The following is a 21,650-nucleotide window of genomic DNA, read 5'->3' as shown; positions in this document are numbered from 1 at the left end:
GTCTATTCAGGTCCTCTGCCCATTTTTAAAATCGGATTATTTGGTTTTTGGCGTTTTTATTGAGTTGTATGAGTTCTTTATGTATTTTGGATATTAATCCCTTACCAGTTACATGACACGCAAATACTTTCAGTAGGTGACCTTTTCATTTTGTCATCGGTTCCTTTGCTGTGCAGAATCTTTTTAGTTTGATGTAGCCCCACATGATTATTTTTGCTTTTGGTGTCAGATTAAAAAAATCCTTCCAAGACTCATGTCAAGGAGCCTACTGCTTGTGTTTTCTTCTAGGAGTTTTATGGTCTCAGGTCTTGCATTCAAGTCTTCAATCCATCTTGAGTTCATTTTTGTGTATGGTATAGGGGTCCGTTTCCATTCTTTTGCTTGTGGCTGTCCAGTTTTTCAAGCACCATTTGTTGAAGAGACTGTCCTTTCCCTAATGTATATTCTTGCCTCCTTTGTTGTAAATTAATTGACGTATACGTATAGGCTTATTTCTAGGATCTCTATTCTGTACTTTTTGATCTGTATGTCTGTTTTTAGGTTAGTACCATGCTGTTTTAATTACTGTAGCTTTGTAATATAATTTTAAATCAGGGAGTGTGATGCCTCCTGCTTTGTTCTTCTTTCTCAAGATTGAGTTGGCTACTCCAGGTCTTTTGAGGTTCCATACAAATTTCAGGTTTATTTGTGCTATTTCTGTGAAAAATACATTGAAAATTTGATAGAGACTGTGTTAAATCTGTAGATTGCTTTGGGTAGTATGGGCATTTTAACAATATTAATTCTCCCAGTCCATGATCCCAGAGTATCTTTCCACTTATTTGTGTCATCTTCAATTTCTTTTATTAATGTCTTGTAATTTTCAGTATTCCAGTCTTTCACCTCCTTGATTAAATTTATTCTTAGGCATTTTATTATTCTTTTTAAATGGTAGTTCATGTCTTTTATTAACCCATATATAATTACTTATCTTCCGGTTTGTTGAAGCAATAGGTCAGACATTTGCCACAGTAATGTCTGTCGAAGTGGCTAGCCATGAAAACTCCAGCACCACATTCATCTAAAGGGCACTCCTGAAGAAGGAGACTGATTTTGCCATTCTAATCCACCTTATAGTATTTCAGAATGGCCAGTTTAACTGGCCTTTTCTCTTATGCTTATTCTTCTTGGGAGTAGTGTAAGACTTATTCTTCCTTCCTTCTTCTTAGCACCACCACCAAGTCTCAACACAAGATGAAGAGTGGACTCCTTTTGAATGTTGTAGATGGACAAAGTACGTTCATCTCCCAGTTGCTTGCCAGCAAAGATCAGTCTCTGCTGATCATGAGGAATTTCTTCCTTATCCTGAATCTTGACCTTTACATTTTCTGTTGTAGCCGAGGGTTCAACCTCAAGAGTGATAGTCTTCCCGGTAAGGGTTTTCACGAAAATCTGCATTTTGATGGTGGTTCCATGACAGATGGCAGACTGGAAAGGCATTTTATTATTTTTGATGGTTTGTAAATAGGATTATTTTCTTGATTTCTTTTTCTGATAGTTTATTTGTGTATAGAAATGCAACAGATTTTTGTATGTTGATTTTGTATCCTGCAACTTCACTGAATTCAGTTGTTCGTTCTAACAGTTTTTTTATAAAGTCTGTAGGGTTTTCTATATATAATATCATGCCATCTGAGAATAGTGACAGTTTTACATCTTCCTTTCCAACTTGGATACCTTTTATTTCTTTTCTTGCCTGATTGCTGTAACTAGGACTGACAATACTATATTGAATAAAAGCGGCAAGATTGACATCCTTGTCTTGTTCCTGATCTTAAAGGAAAAGCTTTTAGCTTTTTCCTATTGAATATGATGCTAGCTGTGGGTTTGTAATATGTGGCCTTTATTATGTTGAGGTATGTTCTCTCTATGCCCACCTTTTTGAGAATTTTTATCATAAGTGGTTGTGGAATTTCGTCAAAATACTTTTTCTGCGAGGTGCCTGGGTGGCTCAGTCGTTAAGCGTCTGCCTTCAACTCAGGTCATGATCCCAGGGTCCTGGGATCGAGCCCCACATCGGGCTCCTGGCTTGGCAGGAAGCCTGCTTCTCCCTCTCCCTCTGCCCCTGCTTGTGTTCCCTCTCTCACTATTTGTGTCTCTCTCTCTGTCAATTAAATAAATAAAATCTTTTAAAAAAATATTTTTCTGCATCTATTGAAATGATCTTTCCATTTTTTTCCTTCATTTTGTTATGTTGTGTATCACTTCACTAATTTGTGGACATTGAGCCATCTTTGAATCCCTGGAATAAATCCCAGTTGTTTATGGTGTATGATCCTTTTAATACGTCGTTAAATTTAGTTTGATCACATTTTGTTGAAGATTTTTGCATCTGTGTTCATCAGGGATATTGGCTTATAATTTTCTTTTCTTGTATCCTTGTCAGGTTTTGGTATCAGGGTAATGCTAGCCTTATGAGTTTGGAGAGTTCCCTCCTCTTCTGTTTTTTGGAAGAGTTTGAGAAGGATTGATATTAATTCTTTGAATGTTTGATAGAATTCACTGGTGAAGCCATCTGGTCCTGGACTTTTGTTGTTGGGAGGTTTTTGATTACTGATTCAATCTCTTTACTAGTTATCGGTCAGTTTGGATATTCTTTTTCTTCATGATTCTGTCTTTGTAGGTCGAATATATCTAGAAATGTATTCATTTCTTCTAGGTTGTCCAATTTGTTGCCATATAATTGTTTATAGGATTCTCTTATGATCTTTTGTATTTCTGTGGTATCAGTTGTAACATCTCTTTCATTTCTGATTTTATTTATTTAAATCTTCTGGGTTATTCTCTTGGTGAGTCTAGCCAAAGGTGTGTCAATTTTATCTTTCCCAAGAACCAACTCTTAGTTTCATTGATCTTTTCTATTATTTTTTAGTCTGTTTCATTTATTTCTGCTGTAATCTTTCTTATTTACTTCTGCTAACTTTGGGCTTCACTTGTTCTTCTTTTTCTAGTTCCTTAAAGTGTAATGTTAGATTATTTATTTGAGACTTTTCTTATTTTTTGAGGTAGGCATTTGCTGCTTTGAACTTTTCTCTTAAAACTGCTTTTGCTGCATCCCATAAATTTTGGGATGTTATACTTCCTTTTTTTTTTTTTTTGGTCTTAGGGTGTTTTTTCATTTCTCTTTTGATTTCTTTTTTGACCCATTAGTTGTTTGGTAACATGTTGTTTAATCTCCACATATTTTTGAATTTTCCAGTTTTCTTCATGTAATTAATTTCTAGTTTCATGTCAATGTGGTTAGAAAAGATGTTTGATATGATTTCAGTTATCTTAAATTTAAGATTTGTTTTGTGCCCTAACATATGATCTATCCTGGAGAATGTTCCATGTACACTTGATCAGTCCAGTTTTTGAAGCTAACCAGTTGTGATAGCAAAATGAGACAGAGTACAGGGAAGTTAAATTATAGGCCATTCTCAGTAAAGAACATAGATGTAAGTGTTTTATAGTTCTGTGCTATAAAATTTTTTGAAATAATACCTCAAAGAATTTGCCTTGTCTAAGCCAGTCCTGAATTGGGGAGCTGGGAACCCAACTGGGGAGCTGGGAACCCCTCTATGACAAGAGGAATACTAGATCGGTTTTATTAAGATTTGTAGTTCCAAATAGTTGTGTTTTTTCCTTAGATTTTATCACTCACTTTCTCTAAAGTTCATGTTTATTTGAGCCCACAATTTTAAAACCTTGTGCTTTTTTATGACATTTCACTATACTGTTATTTTTTCCCTCTTTTTCTTAAAGCTACTTGGGAGCCCACAGCGTCTCTGTGATTTGGCAGGACCCAGCTCCACTGAACCAGAATCTAGAAAAAGATCAATTTCAAAAAGAAAGTCTCATCTGGATCTTCTCAAACTGTATGCTGCATTCCCCTTTTCCATCTATTATTGCTTGGCAAAGACTGTTTCTCTGAATACATTTGACCTTGTTTTTAAATCCCTGAAATTTTTTATGAATCTGCATTATGTGGAATTTTATTGTTTAATAATGTTCCCACAAGCCATATGAGAAATCTTATTTCAATGTATTATGATCATGTACTCCATATTTTCATATTGGCTTAAAGTGAACCTAGTGTGCAAAATGAAATGTACAATTATTCATTGGAGTTATTTTAGGGAAAAACTTTTTGAATCACAGTACTATGAGGTTCCTTTACATGTAGCCCCCCCCTTGAAAACTGAATATCATCTGATTTGTAATAGTTGTATTCGCATGCATGTGTTCAGGAACATGATTGTTTTATAGAGGATGTCCTCATTATCATATAGCCATTGTAACTACTTTCTTTTTGAAAAACTGAACATAATACAAAAGTGAGCTTATTCAATGCCTGTCCTCTGTCCTTGTGGAGATTATAAATGCCCATCTGGAATTTTTGTGCGTACCCAAATAAACCAGCCAACCAAGAGAGAATGTGATTCAAGGTGGGCCACTTTTCCTGGATGTTTTCCTCTACCAGCCTGAGCATGTTGGCTGCATTTACTCCTTGGCCCAGACCACTGAATTCCGTGCAGATCGGAGGATCTGTTTTGAATACTGTGCTGTTCACCAGGCGAACACGTCTTGTTCATCTTGGAGCATTCTCCCATGTTTCTTACACTGTTGTTTTCTCCTTTGGGCCCTTAGCATCATGGACGGCATGACAGAAGCGTGCATCAAGGGCGGCATCGAAGCGTGCTACGCCGCCGTGTCCTGCGTCTGCACCTTGCTCGGGGCCTTGGACGAGCTCAGCCAGGGCAAGGGCTTGAGCGAAGGCCAGGTCCAGCTGCTGCTGCAGCGCCTGGAGGAGCTGAAGGACGGCGCCGAGTGGAGCCGGGACTCCATGGAGATCAACGAGGCCGACTTCCGCTGGCAGCGGCGCGTCCTGTCCTCGGAGCACACGTCGTGGGAGTTGGGGAACGAGAGGAGCCCCGACATCAGCATCAGCGTGACCACCGACACGGGCCAGACCACGCTGGAGGGCGAGCTGGGCCAGACGACGCCCGAGGAGCACTCGGACCACCACAAGAGCAGCCTCAAGTCGCCAGCCGCGCCCGAGAGCAAGGAGACTCTGAGCAAGGTGCCGGAGCTCGAAGCCGTCGACCAACCAGACGTGGTGCAGAGAAGCCACACGGTTGCTTTCCCCGACATAACTAACTTCCTGTCGGTGGACTGCAGGATGAGGTCGTACGGCTCCAGGTACAGCGAGAGCAATTTCAGCGTGGATGACCAAGACCTTTCGCGGACCGAATTTGATTCCTGTGATCAGTACTCGATGGCGGCCGAGAAGGACTCGGGGAGGTCCGACGTGTCGGACATCGGGTCGGACAACGGCTCGCTGGCGGACGAAGAGCAGACCCCTCGGGACTGCCTGGGCCACCGGTCCCTGCGGACTGCCGCCCTGTCCCTGAAGCTGTTGAAGAACCAGGAGGCGGACCAGCACAGCGCCAGGCTGTTCCTGCAGTCCCTGGAGAGCCTCCTTCCCCGCCTGCTGGCTCTGCCCAGCGTGGAGGAGGTGGACTCGGCCCTCCAGAACTTCGCCTCTACCTTCTGCTCAGGTGTGTACACGGCCTCGGCTATACGGGCGGTGAGGGTGTTTGAGGCATTTTGCTGAAATGGGAAATGACCGTCGTGCCTGTAGTTTGAAGTGCTCCAAACATCTTAGTCGCGCCTGGGATTCCTTATGTTTGAAGAGAACAAAGGAATGTAAGACTTACTGGTGGTGGCTGGAATTGCAGGCAGTTGGTGGCTGGGATATTCTGAGGTTGATAGATGGATGAGGTGCAGAGTAAAGAGTAAGAGCTTACTGCCTTCTAGAAAGCTGCTGCTGACTGAAACAAAATGACAGTCTCTGACTCTCAAAACATTGAGTTCTCAGTATGCTTCTACACCTCCGTGTCTAAAAATCACAAAGCAGTGCACTTTCGGTATATCAGTATGTAAACTATTTTAAATGAGGTCTTGAATCAGATGCAGGCTGTGTGAATTCCCCTGAACTTCCAGTGTGGGGTATTCCAGCGTCTGATCATCCCGGGGGCTTTCTGGTGGCCAGTCCCCAGCCAGAGCCCACCCAGAGTCGGCTCCTTAGAACAAAAGGTGTTCCTAGAGCTCTTCACTTAGGCATTTACAAGGGTTTTAGGAGTCAGGATGAGGTCAAAGACAGATACTAGAACAAGAGATCCTTCTAGTGTTCATATCACTTAGGACATTGTAAGGACTTTAGGAGCTCTGTGCCAGGAAAGGGGCAGAGACCAATATAAATATTTTCTATTATCTCACAGTACTACAGAAAGAAAGCAATTAATGGGTACAAAACATTTATGGCAGGAATAACTGAGTGCCTGACTCCTAGGAAGTCAGTCAGCTGTGCCTTCCCCTGACATTCAAGGGTCTCTTGACCACTGACTACTGAGGCAGATGGACCTTGCTGGGCTTGTGCTCACATAAAAAGGACTAACCCTGAGAATGAACACAGAACTGTTAAAAGTCAAGATCACCATTTGCTCTTCCCCCCTCTGAGTCTTGAGCATGTGTTTGTCGTTGCACTTACCACATTTATTATAGTGATTTGTGCATGCCTCCACCTTCCCCCCTCTGTAGTTTCAGCTCTGGTGTGGTCCAACCATGTCTAACACATATTCGATCTTCAAACAAAGAACACATCACACACACATACAAAAAAAAAATTGTAGCCCAGTTACTGAAACTTGGTAGAAGCTTAACTGCTGTACTGTTAAGAGGCAGCTTAATAAGTATGTTTAAGAAACTGACCAGATTGTCCTTTGTGAAAAGGACACAAAAAAGACACTTAAATTGAGGTATATTTAAGGAAGGACATTTTTTAATATGAGAATGATCCAAAGTTGTAAGCACCGGCAGAGATAAAGAACTTTCAGTCCTGGACTAATACTCCTGGATTTCTCAACCTATCTAGAAATTGGAAAGAGATGCATATAATTTCCCAGCTTTCCTAACTGCACTGGGATTCTTTTCAAGACATAAAAATGCCTATTTTTAAGGCTACCCAACATTTTTTTTCTCAATACTTTACCTTTTGGGATTAAATACAAAAATAAAGTTGGGATATTTGATTTGTGTGAAGGAACACACACATGCGCAAAATTCATGTTTCATTGAAAGACTAAGGTAATGTATAAATACTCTTATAAAAATTCTATTTCTCCTTAATATCTTTTATGCTACCATCATTAAATTTATTATTTTATTAAACATTGCTAGTATATGCTTTTTGTATGTATTTCTTCCTTTCTCTCTCTCTCTTTCTCACACACACACACACACACACACACACACACCCCCAGTGACGCTTCATCAGTCAACATTTATAGAGAAGCTTCAGTGTGCTCTGAACTAGGGGCCTCAAGATATGCATGCCTTATTCGCAATAAATGTGTATTGACTGTAGATTCATGAGCTTGCTCTTTGGTCCCTTAACACGTGACATAGGTCATGGGCTGAAGAAGTAAGTCATGGGTAAAGCCTGAGTTGAAAGGAATGTTCACTCCCCTTCGGAGGGGGTTTGGTAGAGCCTCTGAGCCTGTGCTTATTCTCGCTGGTCATATTCACGGGGAGAGGAGCTCGGCAGCCTGCTCTGACCAGCTTGCCTGGTGCCAAGGCAGACAGGCTGGCAGACATCAGTGATGCCAAGGAACAGCCGTGTGTCCGACTGCAGCACTGCCACGGGTTGGCATCATCATCAGGGATGAGTCAGTGGTGGCCTTGACTCACCAAGAAATGGGAAAATTATATTTAGGACCTTCTATTTAAAATAAAAATAATCTTGGGGCACCTGGGTGGCTCAGTCGGTTAAGTGTCCAACTCTTGATTTCAGCTCAGGTCGTGATCTCAGGGTCGTGAGATCGAGCCCCACATCGGACTCCACACCCGGCGTGGAGTCTGCTTAAGATTCTTTCTCTCCCTCTCCCTCTGCCCCCCCCAATACATACATACATAAAATTATAATAATCCACACAAAACAACTCAGCTGCAGAAATTTCAGCATTTAAATATGTAAGATCTGACATTCAGATTACTTCATATTTATCAACAACATCCCCAAGTAATTCCAGATAAATGAGTTGTTATAGTGGTAAAGACCGACTCTCAAAGGCCCTGCCTCATTTCCTATGAGAATTAGGAAATATAATCCTAGCAAAGTCTTTTGTAAAATTTGAAGCTAAAGTAAATCTTAACAGTTGTGTTTTTGTACCTTTCAAATCAATACTTATTTACAGTACATGCTGAACAGAGCTTGAGTGAATTTTTTCACTCAGTTTTTTCCAGAATGTGGCCCCATGGATGTTACAAACTGCTCAAATTTCAGAGGTCAGTAAAATGTCCCATCAGACCCAATATGTTATGACATTAATTTTTACGTGTATGAATCAATACATTGAAAAGAGACTCCAAATCTTTTGGTTGTTTCCAAATATAATTTTTAGTAAATGTCTGTAACTGGATTAGTCATTTGTCTTTTTAGTTCTAGTGACCTCCACAGTATTTTTACCAATTAGGAGTTGGTCTGTCTTTACAAATTACAGACCCATCACGCTGTGGTCCTGCTACCAATAGATATAGGACTGTACCTCAGTCACAGCTGTGGTTTAATGGATCACATTGACCATTGCTGTGGGTCAGCCAAAGCTGCTAGATGCTGGCCTAGGTCCACTTCTGCACTGAGCCAGTGTGCTCTCTCCCCCTGCAAGCATCACCTCCAAGATGAAAGACTAGTAAAAGAGAAACATCTGTACCCTGCAGGGGCAAGAGAGAAGGCAGATGGCCTTTGTTCATCCAAGACAACGTTTAAAAGGAAACAATAGGAAATGAGGAGAAGAGTCTCCCTGAGTGATAACCCAGATATTTTACTCACTATTTACTTCGATGTCAAAAGCTTTAAACCTTATTTTGTCAAAAACTACCATTGAGCATTTGCCCCTGACTTATTATCAGGGTCTGCTCTGCTGGCTGAGACCAGATTCGCTCAGCGTTTCTCAGGGACCCCTGTCCTCAGACAACTAACATCCAGTTGAAATGAGCCCCCTTAATTCCACATGATTCAAGGGAGCCTTTCCTTTGAAAACAATGGAAGTTTTTTACAGTGGGGGAGTTTGAAAACATCCGAACAAAATGGGTTTTATAAATAAATTTTTTTAATGATTTATTTGAGAGAGAGAGAGAGAAAAAACATGAGTGGGGTGAAGGGCAGAGGGAAAAGTAGACTCCCTGCTGAGCAGGGAGCCTGATACAGGGCTTGATCCCAGGAGTCTGGGATCATGACCTGAGCCGAAGGCAGACGCTTAACCAACTGAGCCACCCCAAAATGGGTTTTATAAAGATGGGAGTGGACATGAACTGTGACAACTGCAGAAATTCCTTCCTCATCCTGCACTGAACAGAGTGGCATCCATGTGAAGTGGCTCCTTGGGGATGAAAAAGCAAGAGCCAGCCTCACACAGCAATGAACAGAGGGGCACGGGCACTTACTTGGCTTTAGGATCACTGTTCCTTAGATTAGTGGTGTTCAGTTACAATCTTGAGATTCACTGTGACCACATATAAGGCTTATTACAAGCATTTTGATGTTTATAAAGTACCAAATTTCATAAAAGATAACACAGCAAGTATGAATCTCAGTTATGCAAGAAATATCTATTTCTTTGAATTAAAACAAACCTGACTCTAGACCCCCAGCCAGCCTGGCCGGCCACACATTTGATGCTTGCCCTCAGGTCCCCATTCCAGGGGAAAACCAGAAGCTGGAGCTTATGTGGGATCTGGACAGGGAGGCCTCTCACCTCTCCCATGGCCAGGGAGCTCCCACTGTGCACTTCACAGCCTCCCTGATGTCCTGTGATTTTGCTACCCCTCTGTCAACATGGCACCTGGACTGCTCTGGCAAGGCTGGGAGCCCCTAGCCACCACCATATGTTCTCCTCTGAGACCTCACCAACGCCCCCCACACTGCCAGGCAGCAGGAAGCCACAGACCTCAACCCCCGCCCATTCAGGACTCTCCCTTCTCTGCCTCGCTGCTTCCTCTCTCCTCTCATTGCCTTCTGGGAATGGGCCACAGTCTCTGGAAGGGGCTCTGGCTTTGTGGATACAAAACCAGGAAGGCAAGTATGAGCTTGCCAGCTTCAGTTTTTCGCCCTGGGATTTAAACATTCCAGAAGATGGTAATACAAATTTAACTGGATATCTTTGTGGAATACAAAAGGCTAAATACAAAAAGAAAACCTCAAATAAATAAGTCAGTGTGTTACCCTGCCTCTACCAATTAGGATAAGGTTTGTTTGCCTTTGGTGGAAAACTCAAGTGTTGAAGATTCAGTTTCTTTCCCCTAAATTACATCTGAGGTAGGCTGTCCAGCGCTCTGTGATGACTTTCCTGTCTTCCTGCCCTACCGTTGTTAACGTGGGATTTTCATCCTCAGGTTTCCTCATTTACCAAGATGACTGCTGCTGGTGGAGTTGTTCGTTTGCTTTAATAAAGGGAGGAAGAGGAGTATTGAAGCAGGGTTAGGGAATAAGTAGTCTCACAAAACCCTCCTCCAATACCCTAGCATTTGTGGAATATGAAATTTGGAGAATATAATAATATAAAGACAAAAAAAAAACCCCATAATTATACACCACCCAGAGATTGCCTCTGAAATATCTTGGTGTCTTTCCTTGGAGTCATTTTTCAGCATTTATATGTATCTGCAAGGATAATAATAACTAACACAAACATAGCACTTCCTAAGTGCCCTGCATTGACTAAGGGTTTTACCTATATTAATTCATTTAATACTCATAATAACCCCATAGCGTAGGTAGTGTTATTATTCTCATTTTATAGGTGAGAAAACTGAGGCACAGAGAGGTCAAGTAAGTCAAACAAGGTGCACAGCTACAAAGTGGCGATGCCAGGGTACAAACCTACACAGTCTGGCTCCAGAGACCTGTTCCTAGTACCACCCTGTGCCTGCTGGGTGGGAGGCGGGCGGATGGAGGGGTGATGAATGGATGGGCAAATCGGGGGCTCTGTTCAAGAACACAAAATGCTCTGGAGTTGATTGGCCGTGATTAAAAAAACAGTCACAGACTGTAGCCCAGCAAAGGTGGGACAGTTTTCCAAGTCCTGACAGATACACACCCGTGGAAGCCCGTCATCCCATTGGTTCCTGAGAGAACCTCAGGAATTTATACAAAGGGAGCAGAAACTCAAACAGAGATTTCTATATCAAAATGTATATGAAAGCAGAAATATTAGAAATAACCTAAATGCCCCAAAATAAGGGGAAAGTTAAATGAGTTATACTAAATCCATTTATGACACTATGTAGCTATTTAAAATTATGTTTTCAAGTGATATTTAATGATACGGTTAATGGTCATAATGTAATTTTTAAAAGGATTCAAAATTAACTTCATATGTTAATACTTACCTCAGGATGATATAATTACAGATTATTTTCATTTTCTTCTTTGTACCTTTTTCCAAACCCCTTAGAAATTTTTTCTTATGACTTCTATCATCAGAAAATAGAACAGTAATGTTATTTAAAAATTAGAACCATAGACTTAATTAAAGAAATATATTACCAAGTAAAATAGTGTAATCGTTTTGTTTTAGTTGAAGTATAGTTGACACACGATGTTACAGCAATTTCAGGTGTACAGCATAGTGATGGGACAGGTCTGTACATTATCCTGTGCTCCTCACCGGTGTGGCTGCCCTCTGTCTCCACACAACACTACTACAATACCATTGACCATATTCCCTGTGCTGTACCTTTTATTCCCATGACTTATTCATTCCATAACTGGAAGCCTGTTATCTCCCATTCCCCTTCACCCATTTTTCTTACCCCCTACCCTTCCCCTCTGGCAACCGTCAGTTTGTTCTCTGTACTTACAAGTCTGTTTCTGCTTTTTGTTTATTTGTTTTGCATTTTAGATTCCACACGTAAGTGAAATCATACGGTGTTTGTCTTTCTCTGTCTGACGTATTTCACTTAGCATAATACCCCCGAGGTCCATCCATATTGTTGCAAATGACAGGATCTCATTTTTCTAATGGCTGAATCATATTCCATTATGTGTGTGTATGTATATTTACATACACACACACACACCACATCTTCTTTACCCATTCATCTATGGATGGACACTTGGGTTGCTTCCATACTTGGTTATTATAAATAATGCTATGATAAACATAGAGGTGCATATTTTTCACCCCTGTCATTTTCTTTGAGTAAATACTCAGTAGTGGAATTACTAGATCGTAGGATATTTCTATTTTTTATTTTTTAAGGGACCTCCATACTGTTTCCCACAGCAGCTGTACCAATTTACATTCCCACCAACAGTGCATGAGGGTTCCTTTTTCTCCACATCCTCACCAACACTTGTTACTTCTTGTCTTTTTGATTCTAGCCACTCTGACAGCGTAAGATGATATATCATAGTGGTTTTAGTTTGCACTTCCCTGATGACTAACGATGTGGAGCATCTTTTTGTGTGTCTGTTTGCCATCTGTACGTGTTCTGTGGGAAAATGTGTATTCAGGTCCTCTGCCCGTTTTTTAATCAGATTATTTGGTTTTTTGGTGTCGAGTTGTATAAGGTCTTCATATATTTTGGATTTCCACCCCTTATTGGATATGTCATTCACAAATATCTTCTCTTATTCAGTAGGTTGCCTTTTTGTTTTGTTGATGGTTTCCGTTGCTGTGTAAAAAGCTTTTTATTTTGTTGTAGTCCCAATAGTTTATTTTCGCTTTTGTTTCCCTTGCCTGAGGAGACATATTTAAAAAAATGTTGCTAAGACCAATGTCAAAGAAATTACTGCCTGTTTTTCTTCTGGGAGTTTTATGGTTTCATGTCTCACATTTAGGTCCTTAATCCAATTGGAGTTAGTGTAAGAAAGTGATCCAATTTTATTCTGAATGTAGCTGTCTAGTTTTCCCAGCATCATTTACTGAAGAAACTATCTTTTCCCCATTGTATATTCTTAGAGCCTCTTCTCTTGTATATTAATAGACTATGTAAGCATGGGTCTATTTCTGGGATCTCTGTTCTGTGCTATTGATCTATATGTCTATTTATGTGCCAGTACCATACTGTTTTGGTTACTACAGCTTTGTAGTAAATTCTTGAAATCTGGGATTGTGATGCCTTTCTGAAGATTGCTTTGGCCATTTGAGGTTCTTTTGCGGTTCCATGCAAATTATAGGATTCTTCTAGTTCTGTGAAAAATGCTATTGTATTTTGATAGAGATTGCATTGAATCTGTAGAGTGCTTTGGTAGCGTGGACATTTTATCAATATGAGTGCTTCCAATCCATCCAGGGTATCTTTCCATTTATTTGTGTCATCTTCAGTTTCTTTTATCCATGTTGCATAGTTTTCAGAGTATAGGTCTTTTACTTCCTTGGTTAAGTTTATTGCAGGGTATTTCATTCTTTTGTGGGCAATTATAAATGGGAATTGTTTTCTTAATTTCTCTTTCTGCGACTTTGTTATTAGTATATAGAAATGCAACCAAAAATCATATACTATTATTACAAAGGTTTAGAAAGTCAATAATGCCCAGTATTGCTGAGTGGGTACAACAGTGTTCTTATGCACCATTGGTAGGAAGAAAAATTGGTATAAAACTGTTTGGAAGATAGATCTGGGCTGTATCTGTCAAACTTTATATATGTCTTTAGTCTGCTTTAAGGAATTTATCCCACAGATACACTTGCATAAGTGCTAAAAGTCATTTCATCATTTCAGCTTTTTATCATAATTGAGACTACATAAATGTCTACCAAGAGAGCAGTAGTTAAATAAATCACACTCCAACCATGCAGTGGTATATGCATAGTTATTTGAAAAGAATGATATATAGATCTGTAAGTGCTAATATCAATAGATATCTAAGGGCACCTGGGTGGGTCAGTTGGTTAAGCATCTGACTTTTGATTTCAGCTCAGGTCATGATCTCAGGATCATGAGATCAAGACCTGCATCAGGTGCCACACAGAGCATGGAGCCTGCTTAAGATTCTCTCTCTCTCCCCCTCTCCCCCCCCCACCACTTGCACACACACTCTCTCTAAAAAAATAAAAAGAGATATCTAACATATATTGCTAAGAAAACACCAAGTCATAGTACAATGTATGTAGTATGATCTCATTTGTGATTATATTTCCACACAATATGTACAAGGAAGTAAGTCTGCTGGGATGGTTATCATTGGGGCTTGGGAGAAGCAGGGACTAATTACCCTTATTTTTTATATTTTTTAGTACTGTTAAATGACATAAGTATTTAATGTTTACTTTAAAAGACACATTAAATTAAGACATGGAGGAGATGTTTCAAGGTCACTTATGCTAATCTTGTATCCAGTCTTTCAGTGGTAGCCAATCAAGCAAATGACCCATCCATCTGTTCCTGACAGTAAAGAACATCTTAATTATAGAGGGAGAGAATGAACTTTAGTCACAGAACACTGGAAAAAATAGAATATGTTAAAGGTCAGAGCTCCTGTAGTTTGTCACTCCAAATTTATAACACTTCAATGAACCCAATCAGAGGATGAATTTAAAATAGAGTATCTGTTTGAGAGGGACATGATAGAGTACAATCTTTTCACGACATTAGAAACAAGTACAGCATGGCATTGTTCAAAAAGCCTGGGGTTTGGGCCCAAAAAACCTTTGCCAATTTCTAGCTATATAACTTTAGGCAAATTACTTTAATATTTCTGAGGCACTTTCCTTACTGGTAAAATAAAGGAAGGCAATCGATATAGACTTTATATGTCAAATGAAATAAAGTATGAGAAGAGATTGGTTCTAAAAATTAGAAAGCACTTAATTATAGCTATTGTATTTTTCCATTATTAACATCACCAGTGAACTCTATCTGGTATGGCAAGAAAATGAGTGTCTTCCTTAAGTTGATAGATTATACATTCTTTTGTGTTTTGTTTTGTTTTAATTTTCTCTTCCTTATGATTTTCTTGTTTTCTTTTTTTATTATTATTATGTTATGTTAATCACCATACATTACATCATTAGTTTTTGATGTAGTGTTCCATGATTCATTGTTCATCCTTTTGTTTAATTCTCAAATTTGCCAGCTCCTTGTAATGTAAGAAATTAGCCTGCCTTGGGGCGGGGGGGTGGGGGGGCAGTACCAGATTGTTCCTAACAAGTCTGACAAATCATTTCAGAACTCCACATATCCACTGGTCCTTCTGGGACATTGTCACACCTCTGCTAGTCTCTGTGTGAGCAGACACATCAGGGCTTCTTCCTTTGCAGCATCTGAGTATGTACTCAGTTTTCCAAAACATATTCCAAGGTAAATAGTAGTTGGTTTTAAAATTTAGAAGAAATTATTGCTGATTCCTGAGATCAAAGCCATTTGCAAGTACTGTTTTCTTGGTTCATAGACTCAAATATTCTTTTCATCTCTGATCCTGGGTAGTTAAATACCTAATGTGCTGAATCCTGCTTTCTATTTACCATGGAAGGAGACCCATCATGTATCCTTTATCTCCTCCAGAGACTGGAACCAACCCCACCAGGACCTTAAGAGTGTGGAGTGTTCCTCTGGACCATCACGGCAGAAACACACTGCCCATGTCCTGACCAAGGATGTCATCTTTTTAAAGATTTATTTATTTATTTTAGAGAAAGAGCTTGTGTGTAGGGGATAGAGGCAAAGGGAGAGGGAGAGAGAGAATCCTCAAACAGACTCCCTGTTGAGCATGGAGCCTGACACAGGCCCAATCCCAGGACCCCAAGATTATGATCTGAGCAGAAACCAAGAGCCAGCTGCCTAACCAACTGAGCCACCCAGGTGCCCCAAGGATGTCATTTTTAAATACCACTCTTGACCTTCCTTTTATAAATGCACCTCTGCCTATGATCACAAAGTGCCTTCAGTAAAAAATCTCTCATAACAGCAGCAAAGTTCTTAAAGGAAGGCAGGGGAAATGCCTAACATTTGACTGAGTAAAGTGGTTTTCTTGGAATAACATACATACTTAACTCCCACTAAAGAATGTTTATACCATTCTCAAATATAGCAAAAGTCTTGAAGATTTTTCAGCTTCAAAAGCTTCTTCTGGCCCATATCCTCTTGCTAGCATATTCATTAAGAAATCCACAGGAATATAAGTAATCATTCCAGTTACAAATTTGTATTTCCAATGTATTTGTTAGTTTTGAAAACTCTTGCATTTCATAGAAGAGGTACATTTTTGATCAAAGGATAATTTTAAGCATATGAAGATTATATGGACATGTGTCGTTTGCGTGCGTCTCCTTCGGATGGTGTGTTTCAGCCACACTTCTAAATTTAGCATCAGAGTATGTGTAGGACCAAGTGGAGCACTGAGGCTGACGTAGGACCAGATGAAGAGATGCCAACCTGAGAAATGTTTGCCTCCCCACATTGTCTGTGAAAAGTTTGAACAAGGCACTAATCCTCTCTGGCTGAACGAGCCCATCTTTAAAGCCCATCAATGAGATATAGTTGTTTGTTTGTTTTCCTTCAGTTAATTTATATAAAGCACATGGAGCCCTTCAAAATGAAAACTTTATTAAGCTTAAAATGATGTTCAGAAAAATAATGAGGGAAGAACCAGTAGCTATTCCTTTATATATATTTTTGAAACTCTGTTTCCTCATTTAAGAGATTTATTGAAATAAAATTTATTGAGATAAAATTCACATACCATACAATTCACCCATTTAGAGTGTGCAATTCAGTGGTTTTGATATATTACATTATTAGTTGTTTTAATTGGGATAAAAAAATATATAACTTGAAAATTGCCACTTTTACCATTTTTATGTGTACAATTCGGTGGCACTCCCTACATCCACAATGTTGTACAGCCGTCACCACTACTTTAGAAATTGTATTCATCATCCCCAAGAGAAAGCCTTCTCCGCCAGCCCCTGGTAACTTCTCATCTACTTCCTGTCTCTGTACATTTGCCTGTTCTTGCCTGTACCTCATCTACGTGGATCATACAATATTTGTCATTTTATGCCTGGCTTATTTCACTCCGCATGTTCGCAGGGTTCATCCATGGTGTAACACGGATCAGAACTCCGTGGTATGTGTGTACCGTACTCTGTCGATACACTCGTGTCTGATGGACACTTCAGGTGTCTCCATGTTTGGCAATTGTGAATAACGCTGCAGTGAAATTGGCATACAAGGATCTGCTTAAATCCCTGCTTTTAATTCTTTGGGGCATACTGTATACCTAAGAGCGTAATTACTGGGTCATATGGGAATTCTGCTTTGCTTTTTGAGGAACATTATTACTTTTTTGAGAGTATGTACTTATGGGTTACTGAACTAAGCATCTTACATGCGTTATCACATCTAGTTCTCACAACAAACGTGTTCATTCATTCTTAGCAACTGCTTTTTAAGGGTCTCCTGTATGCCAAGCACTGTTGTAGGCACTGGGGATTCTGTAGGGAACAAAACTAAGAAAGTCTCGCCCTCTCATAGATCTTACATAATAGTAGATAATAGCAGTGACAGCAGACAATAAATAGATGTTAATACAATGCTGGGTAGAATAAATGATATTGAGGCAATGCAGACAATGCAGGGTGAGCAGGAGGAATATTGCAGGGGTGGTGGTGGTGGGATGCTGTCTGAGATGGAGTTGAAAGGGAAGGCCTCTGTAAAGCTGATGCTTGAGCAGAAACCTGAAAGAAGGGAGCACCTCCTCCAGAGATCTTGAGAGATCATTCTGGGGACTGGTAAGGAAAAATGCAAAGGCCCTGAGGCAAGCTCAGTCTTGGTGTGGTCTAAGGAGCACACAGATCCAGGTGGCTGTGGGGAGTGAGAAAGAGAGAGGAGGGGAAGTCCAGGTTTTATTATATTGTGATGGGAAGTCGTCGGAGACTTTGAGCAGGAGATGGACACAGTTGGTTATTCTGCCTATGTAGCGGTGAAGAAGCTGAGACTTAGGGCGTCTGAGTGATTTTAGCAAAGTAGCTGGTGAGTAGCTCATCCAGATTTGCCCAGGGAGATTCACTCCAGAGTGCCTGCTCCTCCCCACCAGGCTAGGGCATGTGTGGGACCCTCATAATACTCCTTGCTGGCTGTAGGTGCTTTACGGGAGTGTCCTACAAGATGCATGTTCCCGTCACGAGGATCGGGTCAGGGCTCTCCGTAAGCCAGTCTTGCTGGGCGCCTTGTGTGCAACCGCAGAGGAGTCTTGACTCTCTCCCGCAGGCATGATGCACTCCCCCGGATTCGATGGGAGCGGCAGCCTCAGCTTGCAGATGCTGATGAACGCGGACAGCCTGTACACGGCAGCGCACTGCGCCCTGCTGCTCAACCTGAAGCTCTCCCACGGCGACTACTACCGCAAGCGGCCCGCCCTGGCCCCAGGCGTGATGGTGAGCCTGTGGTCCTGTTCGACCCTCCAAGGACAGGTGGCTGGAGAGCCGCACACCAGTGTCCTGGGACGGACAGCTCAGCATGCTCTATTCCCCACTAGTGTGGAGTGGGTGACGTCGGCGGGGCCGTGGAGGGTGGACGGGGACACGAGGCAGTTTACCTAGTGCAATGGGCCACACAGCTAGCTGCCCACCTTGCTGCAGAGAGGTCAGGACCCAGTGCCTGCCAGTGGCCTAGTATTGTCACCCAGTGGCATCGTTAAACACACGTGTGTGAGCCACAGTACAAAACAGGTGATCAGAATGTTCAAACATCAGAAGATGGGCAGGGAGTGGTCCCCTTTACTGAAAATCAAGGCCTGCTTTACACTCTTCATTGTCTTCCAGAATGTACTCCGATCTACTCGTAACCCACAGCCAAGCTTACCAGTTAGTTGTCAGTAACAGGGCACTTCGTATAAGCTGCAGAATGAGGATGATGGTGATTATGCTGTGGTCGCTCCACGCTCTCCCCTAGTATCAGCTCGTGAGCCTCAGTCCGTGGAGCTGCACGAGGGCATCAGCAATCGTTTGTTTGCCTGATAAATTATAAATTCCCAAGGGCAATTGGGAATCAAGTAGCTCTCGAGCCACGTAGGCTTTTTCAGGGAACACATTCTATCTCTGCTGCTCTTGGGGCAGCGAGAGGGAGCTCTTCTGTTCATATTTCTGCACCGTTTCTATCCCGCCCACACACATCAGAGAGGGAAGTATTCCTAATCCTTCTACAGAGATTCTTAAAAAGATAGCAAAAGTAAAAGGAACTTCATAAAGTTTAGGACTTCTCCGTCTTGGTTCCCCCTTCCCTTAACCACCCCCCGCCCCGCGCCCCCGATCAATAAGGTTTTATTTTTCTTGGAAGCCTTGACTTAGGTAGGGGATCCATGAAGGGAAGGGGCAGCAGAGGAACGTGTTCATTTGCAGGGGATCCTATCTGGTCACCTTCTCATGTGATCCTCTCCGTAGAAAGAGTTCATGAAGCAGGTCCAGACCAGTGGGGTGCTGATGGTGTTCTCCCAGGCCTGGATTGAGGAGCTCTACCATCAGGTGCTCGACAGAAACATGCTCGGAGAAGCTGGCTACTGGGGCAGCCCGGAGGATAACAGCCTGCCCCTCATCACCATGCTGACCGGTCAGTGGCTTGTCACACAGCTCCGTGGCACTCGGGGCGGCGTGGCGGGGGGGGACACTCCAAAGCCCCTTTCAGAGAAGCCAGCCTTGAGACAACACCCGGAGAGCCTCCCTGGCAATTGGTAACAGTTCCAGGGAAGTGTCATGAATCCACCTCATAGGAATGTTATGTCTGTTTTTCACGTGGGACCCTGGAGGGCTCACTGTGCCCCATTAGATAAGGACTACTTAGCACCTGTGTCTGTCAGGGTAAAACTACAGGCCTCTCCTAGGAATATGAAGTACTTTCTGGGCATAGAGCCCAGAATTATTCCTGGAAACTCTCATGTGCTAATAGATAACCCTATATCATTTAGTGCTCCTGAATTTGCCAGAAATGTAAAATGCTTGATTTTAAACTTGGCTTCCTTCCCATCTCCTATCCTCATCAGAGGTCCTCTCTTCCCTTCCCGGCTATACAAGAATTTGAAATAATGCCAAGAGGTTGCCCAGCATCTTTGTCTTCAGTGTCCAGTTTTTAAAATCCTGTTTATTAGAAATTTTACATGAGAGCATAGAGAGCTCTATGGGGTATGGTCATGAAGCAGGGTTTTTTTGTTCTTGTTCTTGTTTTTGGTGTGTGTATGAGAGAGAGAGAGAGAGAGAGAAAGCAGTCATTCATGGCTTCTCATGGCTTAACTACAGTGTCAGGTAGACCAGGGAGTGCTCAAGACCTTGGCCATCAGTAGGCTTCATGTATTAGATCCAGGCTCGTCTTCTGTTTGATCTGAGTTCCCAGACTGGTTTCTAATCCAAGTTATGGTCTCATGGCCCCAGCTGACAGGATATGTATGGAATAGCCCTTGGCCAGATACCTCCCCTGCCCTCGCTGTCCTTCCATGTGTCCACATCCAGCTCAGCACGGCTCTGCACCAAGCAGGGCACGTGGGCAGGACCACAACCGGGCCAGGGCAGGCCAGGACAGTCCAGGGAAGAGGCAGAATCTGTTGTCCAAAGGCTGTGTTATGTTACCTACGGCCAGTACTGGGGGGCTCTTACAAAGGTGGCAGAGTAGACTACTGGCAGGTAGAACCCAACAATGAGGGACTTGGGCTGAGGTGCTCTTTGGGAATCAGGCAGGGAGTCAAGACACATAGTGAGGTCTGTTCACAGCATTGGTCATTGGCTGGCATTTGTAGTCTTGGTTCTAGAACTAGGATGCAACTGGGAGAAACAAGGCCAAGGTCCCTAACTATAGGGATCAGGATCACTGGACAGGTGACCAATTTTTATTTGATTAATTATGACAACTTTCACATCCATTTGAAATCTAACAGAAGAATGTTCTAGCAATGAAAGAAAACTGGACTATAAGAATAAAACAAGGGGCTCCTGGGTGGCTCAGACAGTTAAACATCTGCCTTCGGCTCAGGTCATGATCCCAGGGTCCTGGGATCGAGCCCCGCATTGGGCTCCCTGCTGGGTGGGGAGCCTGCTTCTCCCTCTCCCTCTGCCTGCTGCTCCCCCTGCTTGTACTCTCTCTCTCTCTCTCTGTCAAATAAAAAATCCTTTAAAAAAAAAGAATAAAACAAAAATTTAGCATTCTGATAAAAGATTGTTATGTTCTTGCTACGTAATAGGTCCAGTGGCTGTTTGTACGGGAAAAAATGAGTATCGTGGTGGCCATTTGTTTTTGACTGGAGTGTTCTAATCAGGGAAAACCTTGTCTTTTTCCTTGACAGACATTGATGGCTTAGAGAGCAGTGCGATTGGGGGCCAGCTGATGGCCTCAGCTTCTACCGAGTCTCCTTTCACCCAGGGCAGGAGAATTGATGACTCCACAGTGGCAGGTAATGACTTGGGTCTTGAGTTTATGAATATACATACATCACATATGTTACCAGCAATTAAGTCATTAAGTGACAGCTTTCTGTGCTGACGTAAATGAATTACCATCTTGTCCTGTCAGAAAAAGAGTGCCTGATGGAAGTCACTTCACAACATCCAGCTGATGATGCAACATTCATCATTTATACACAC

At 41.8% G+C, this 21,650-nt stretch overlaps 1 protein-coding gene and 1 pseudogene across 1 annotated transcript in view; one reads left to right on the top strand and one right to left on the bottom strand.

Annotated features, from left to right (window-relative positions):
* ARFGEF3 (ARFGEF family member 3) overlaps positions 1-21,650 on the top strand; it is a 171,886-nt gene that overhangs the window by 95,763 nt on the left and 54,473 nt on the right. The window contains exons 11-15 of the mRNA XM_036097868.2: positions 3,784-3,896; positions 4,669-5,579; positions 18,295-18,461; positions 19,467-19,632; positions 21,353-21,460. Coding sequence (XP_035953761.1) covers positions 3,784-3,896; positions 4,669-5,579; positions 18,295-18,461; positions 19,467-19,632; positions 21,353-21,460 — 1,465 coding nt within the window. The remainder of the gene's footprint in view (positions 1-3,783; positions 3,897-4,668; positions 5,580-18,294; positions 18,462-19,466; positions 19,633-21,352; positions 21,461-21,650) is intronic.
* Positions 963-1,437, bottom strand: LOC118539371 (ubiquitin-ribosomal protein eS31 fusion protein pseudogene; annotated as a pseudogene).

This window comes from Halichoerus grypus, chromosome 9, assembly GCF_964656455.1.
Source record: "Halichoerus grypus chromosome 9, mHalGry1.hap1.1, whole genome shotgun sequence".
In the NCBI taxonomy this organism is placed as follows: domain Eukaryota; kingdom Metazoa; phylum Chordata; class Mammalia; order Carnivora; family Phocidae; genus Halichoerus; species Halichoerus grypus.
The sequence above is the reverse complement of the archived record's forward strand: the minus strand, read 5'-3'. Positions and strand labels throughout refer to the sequence as shown.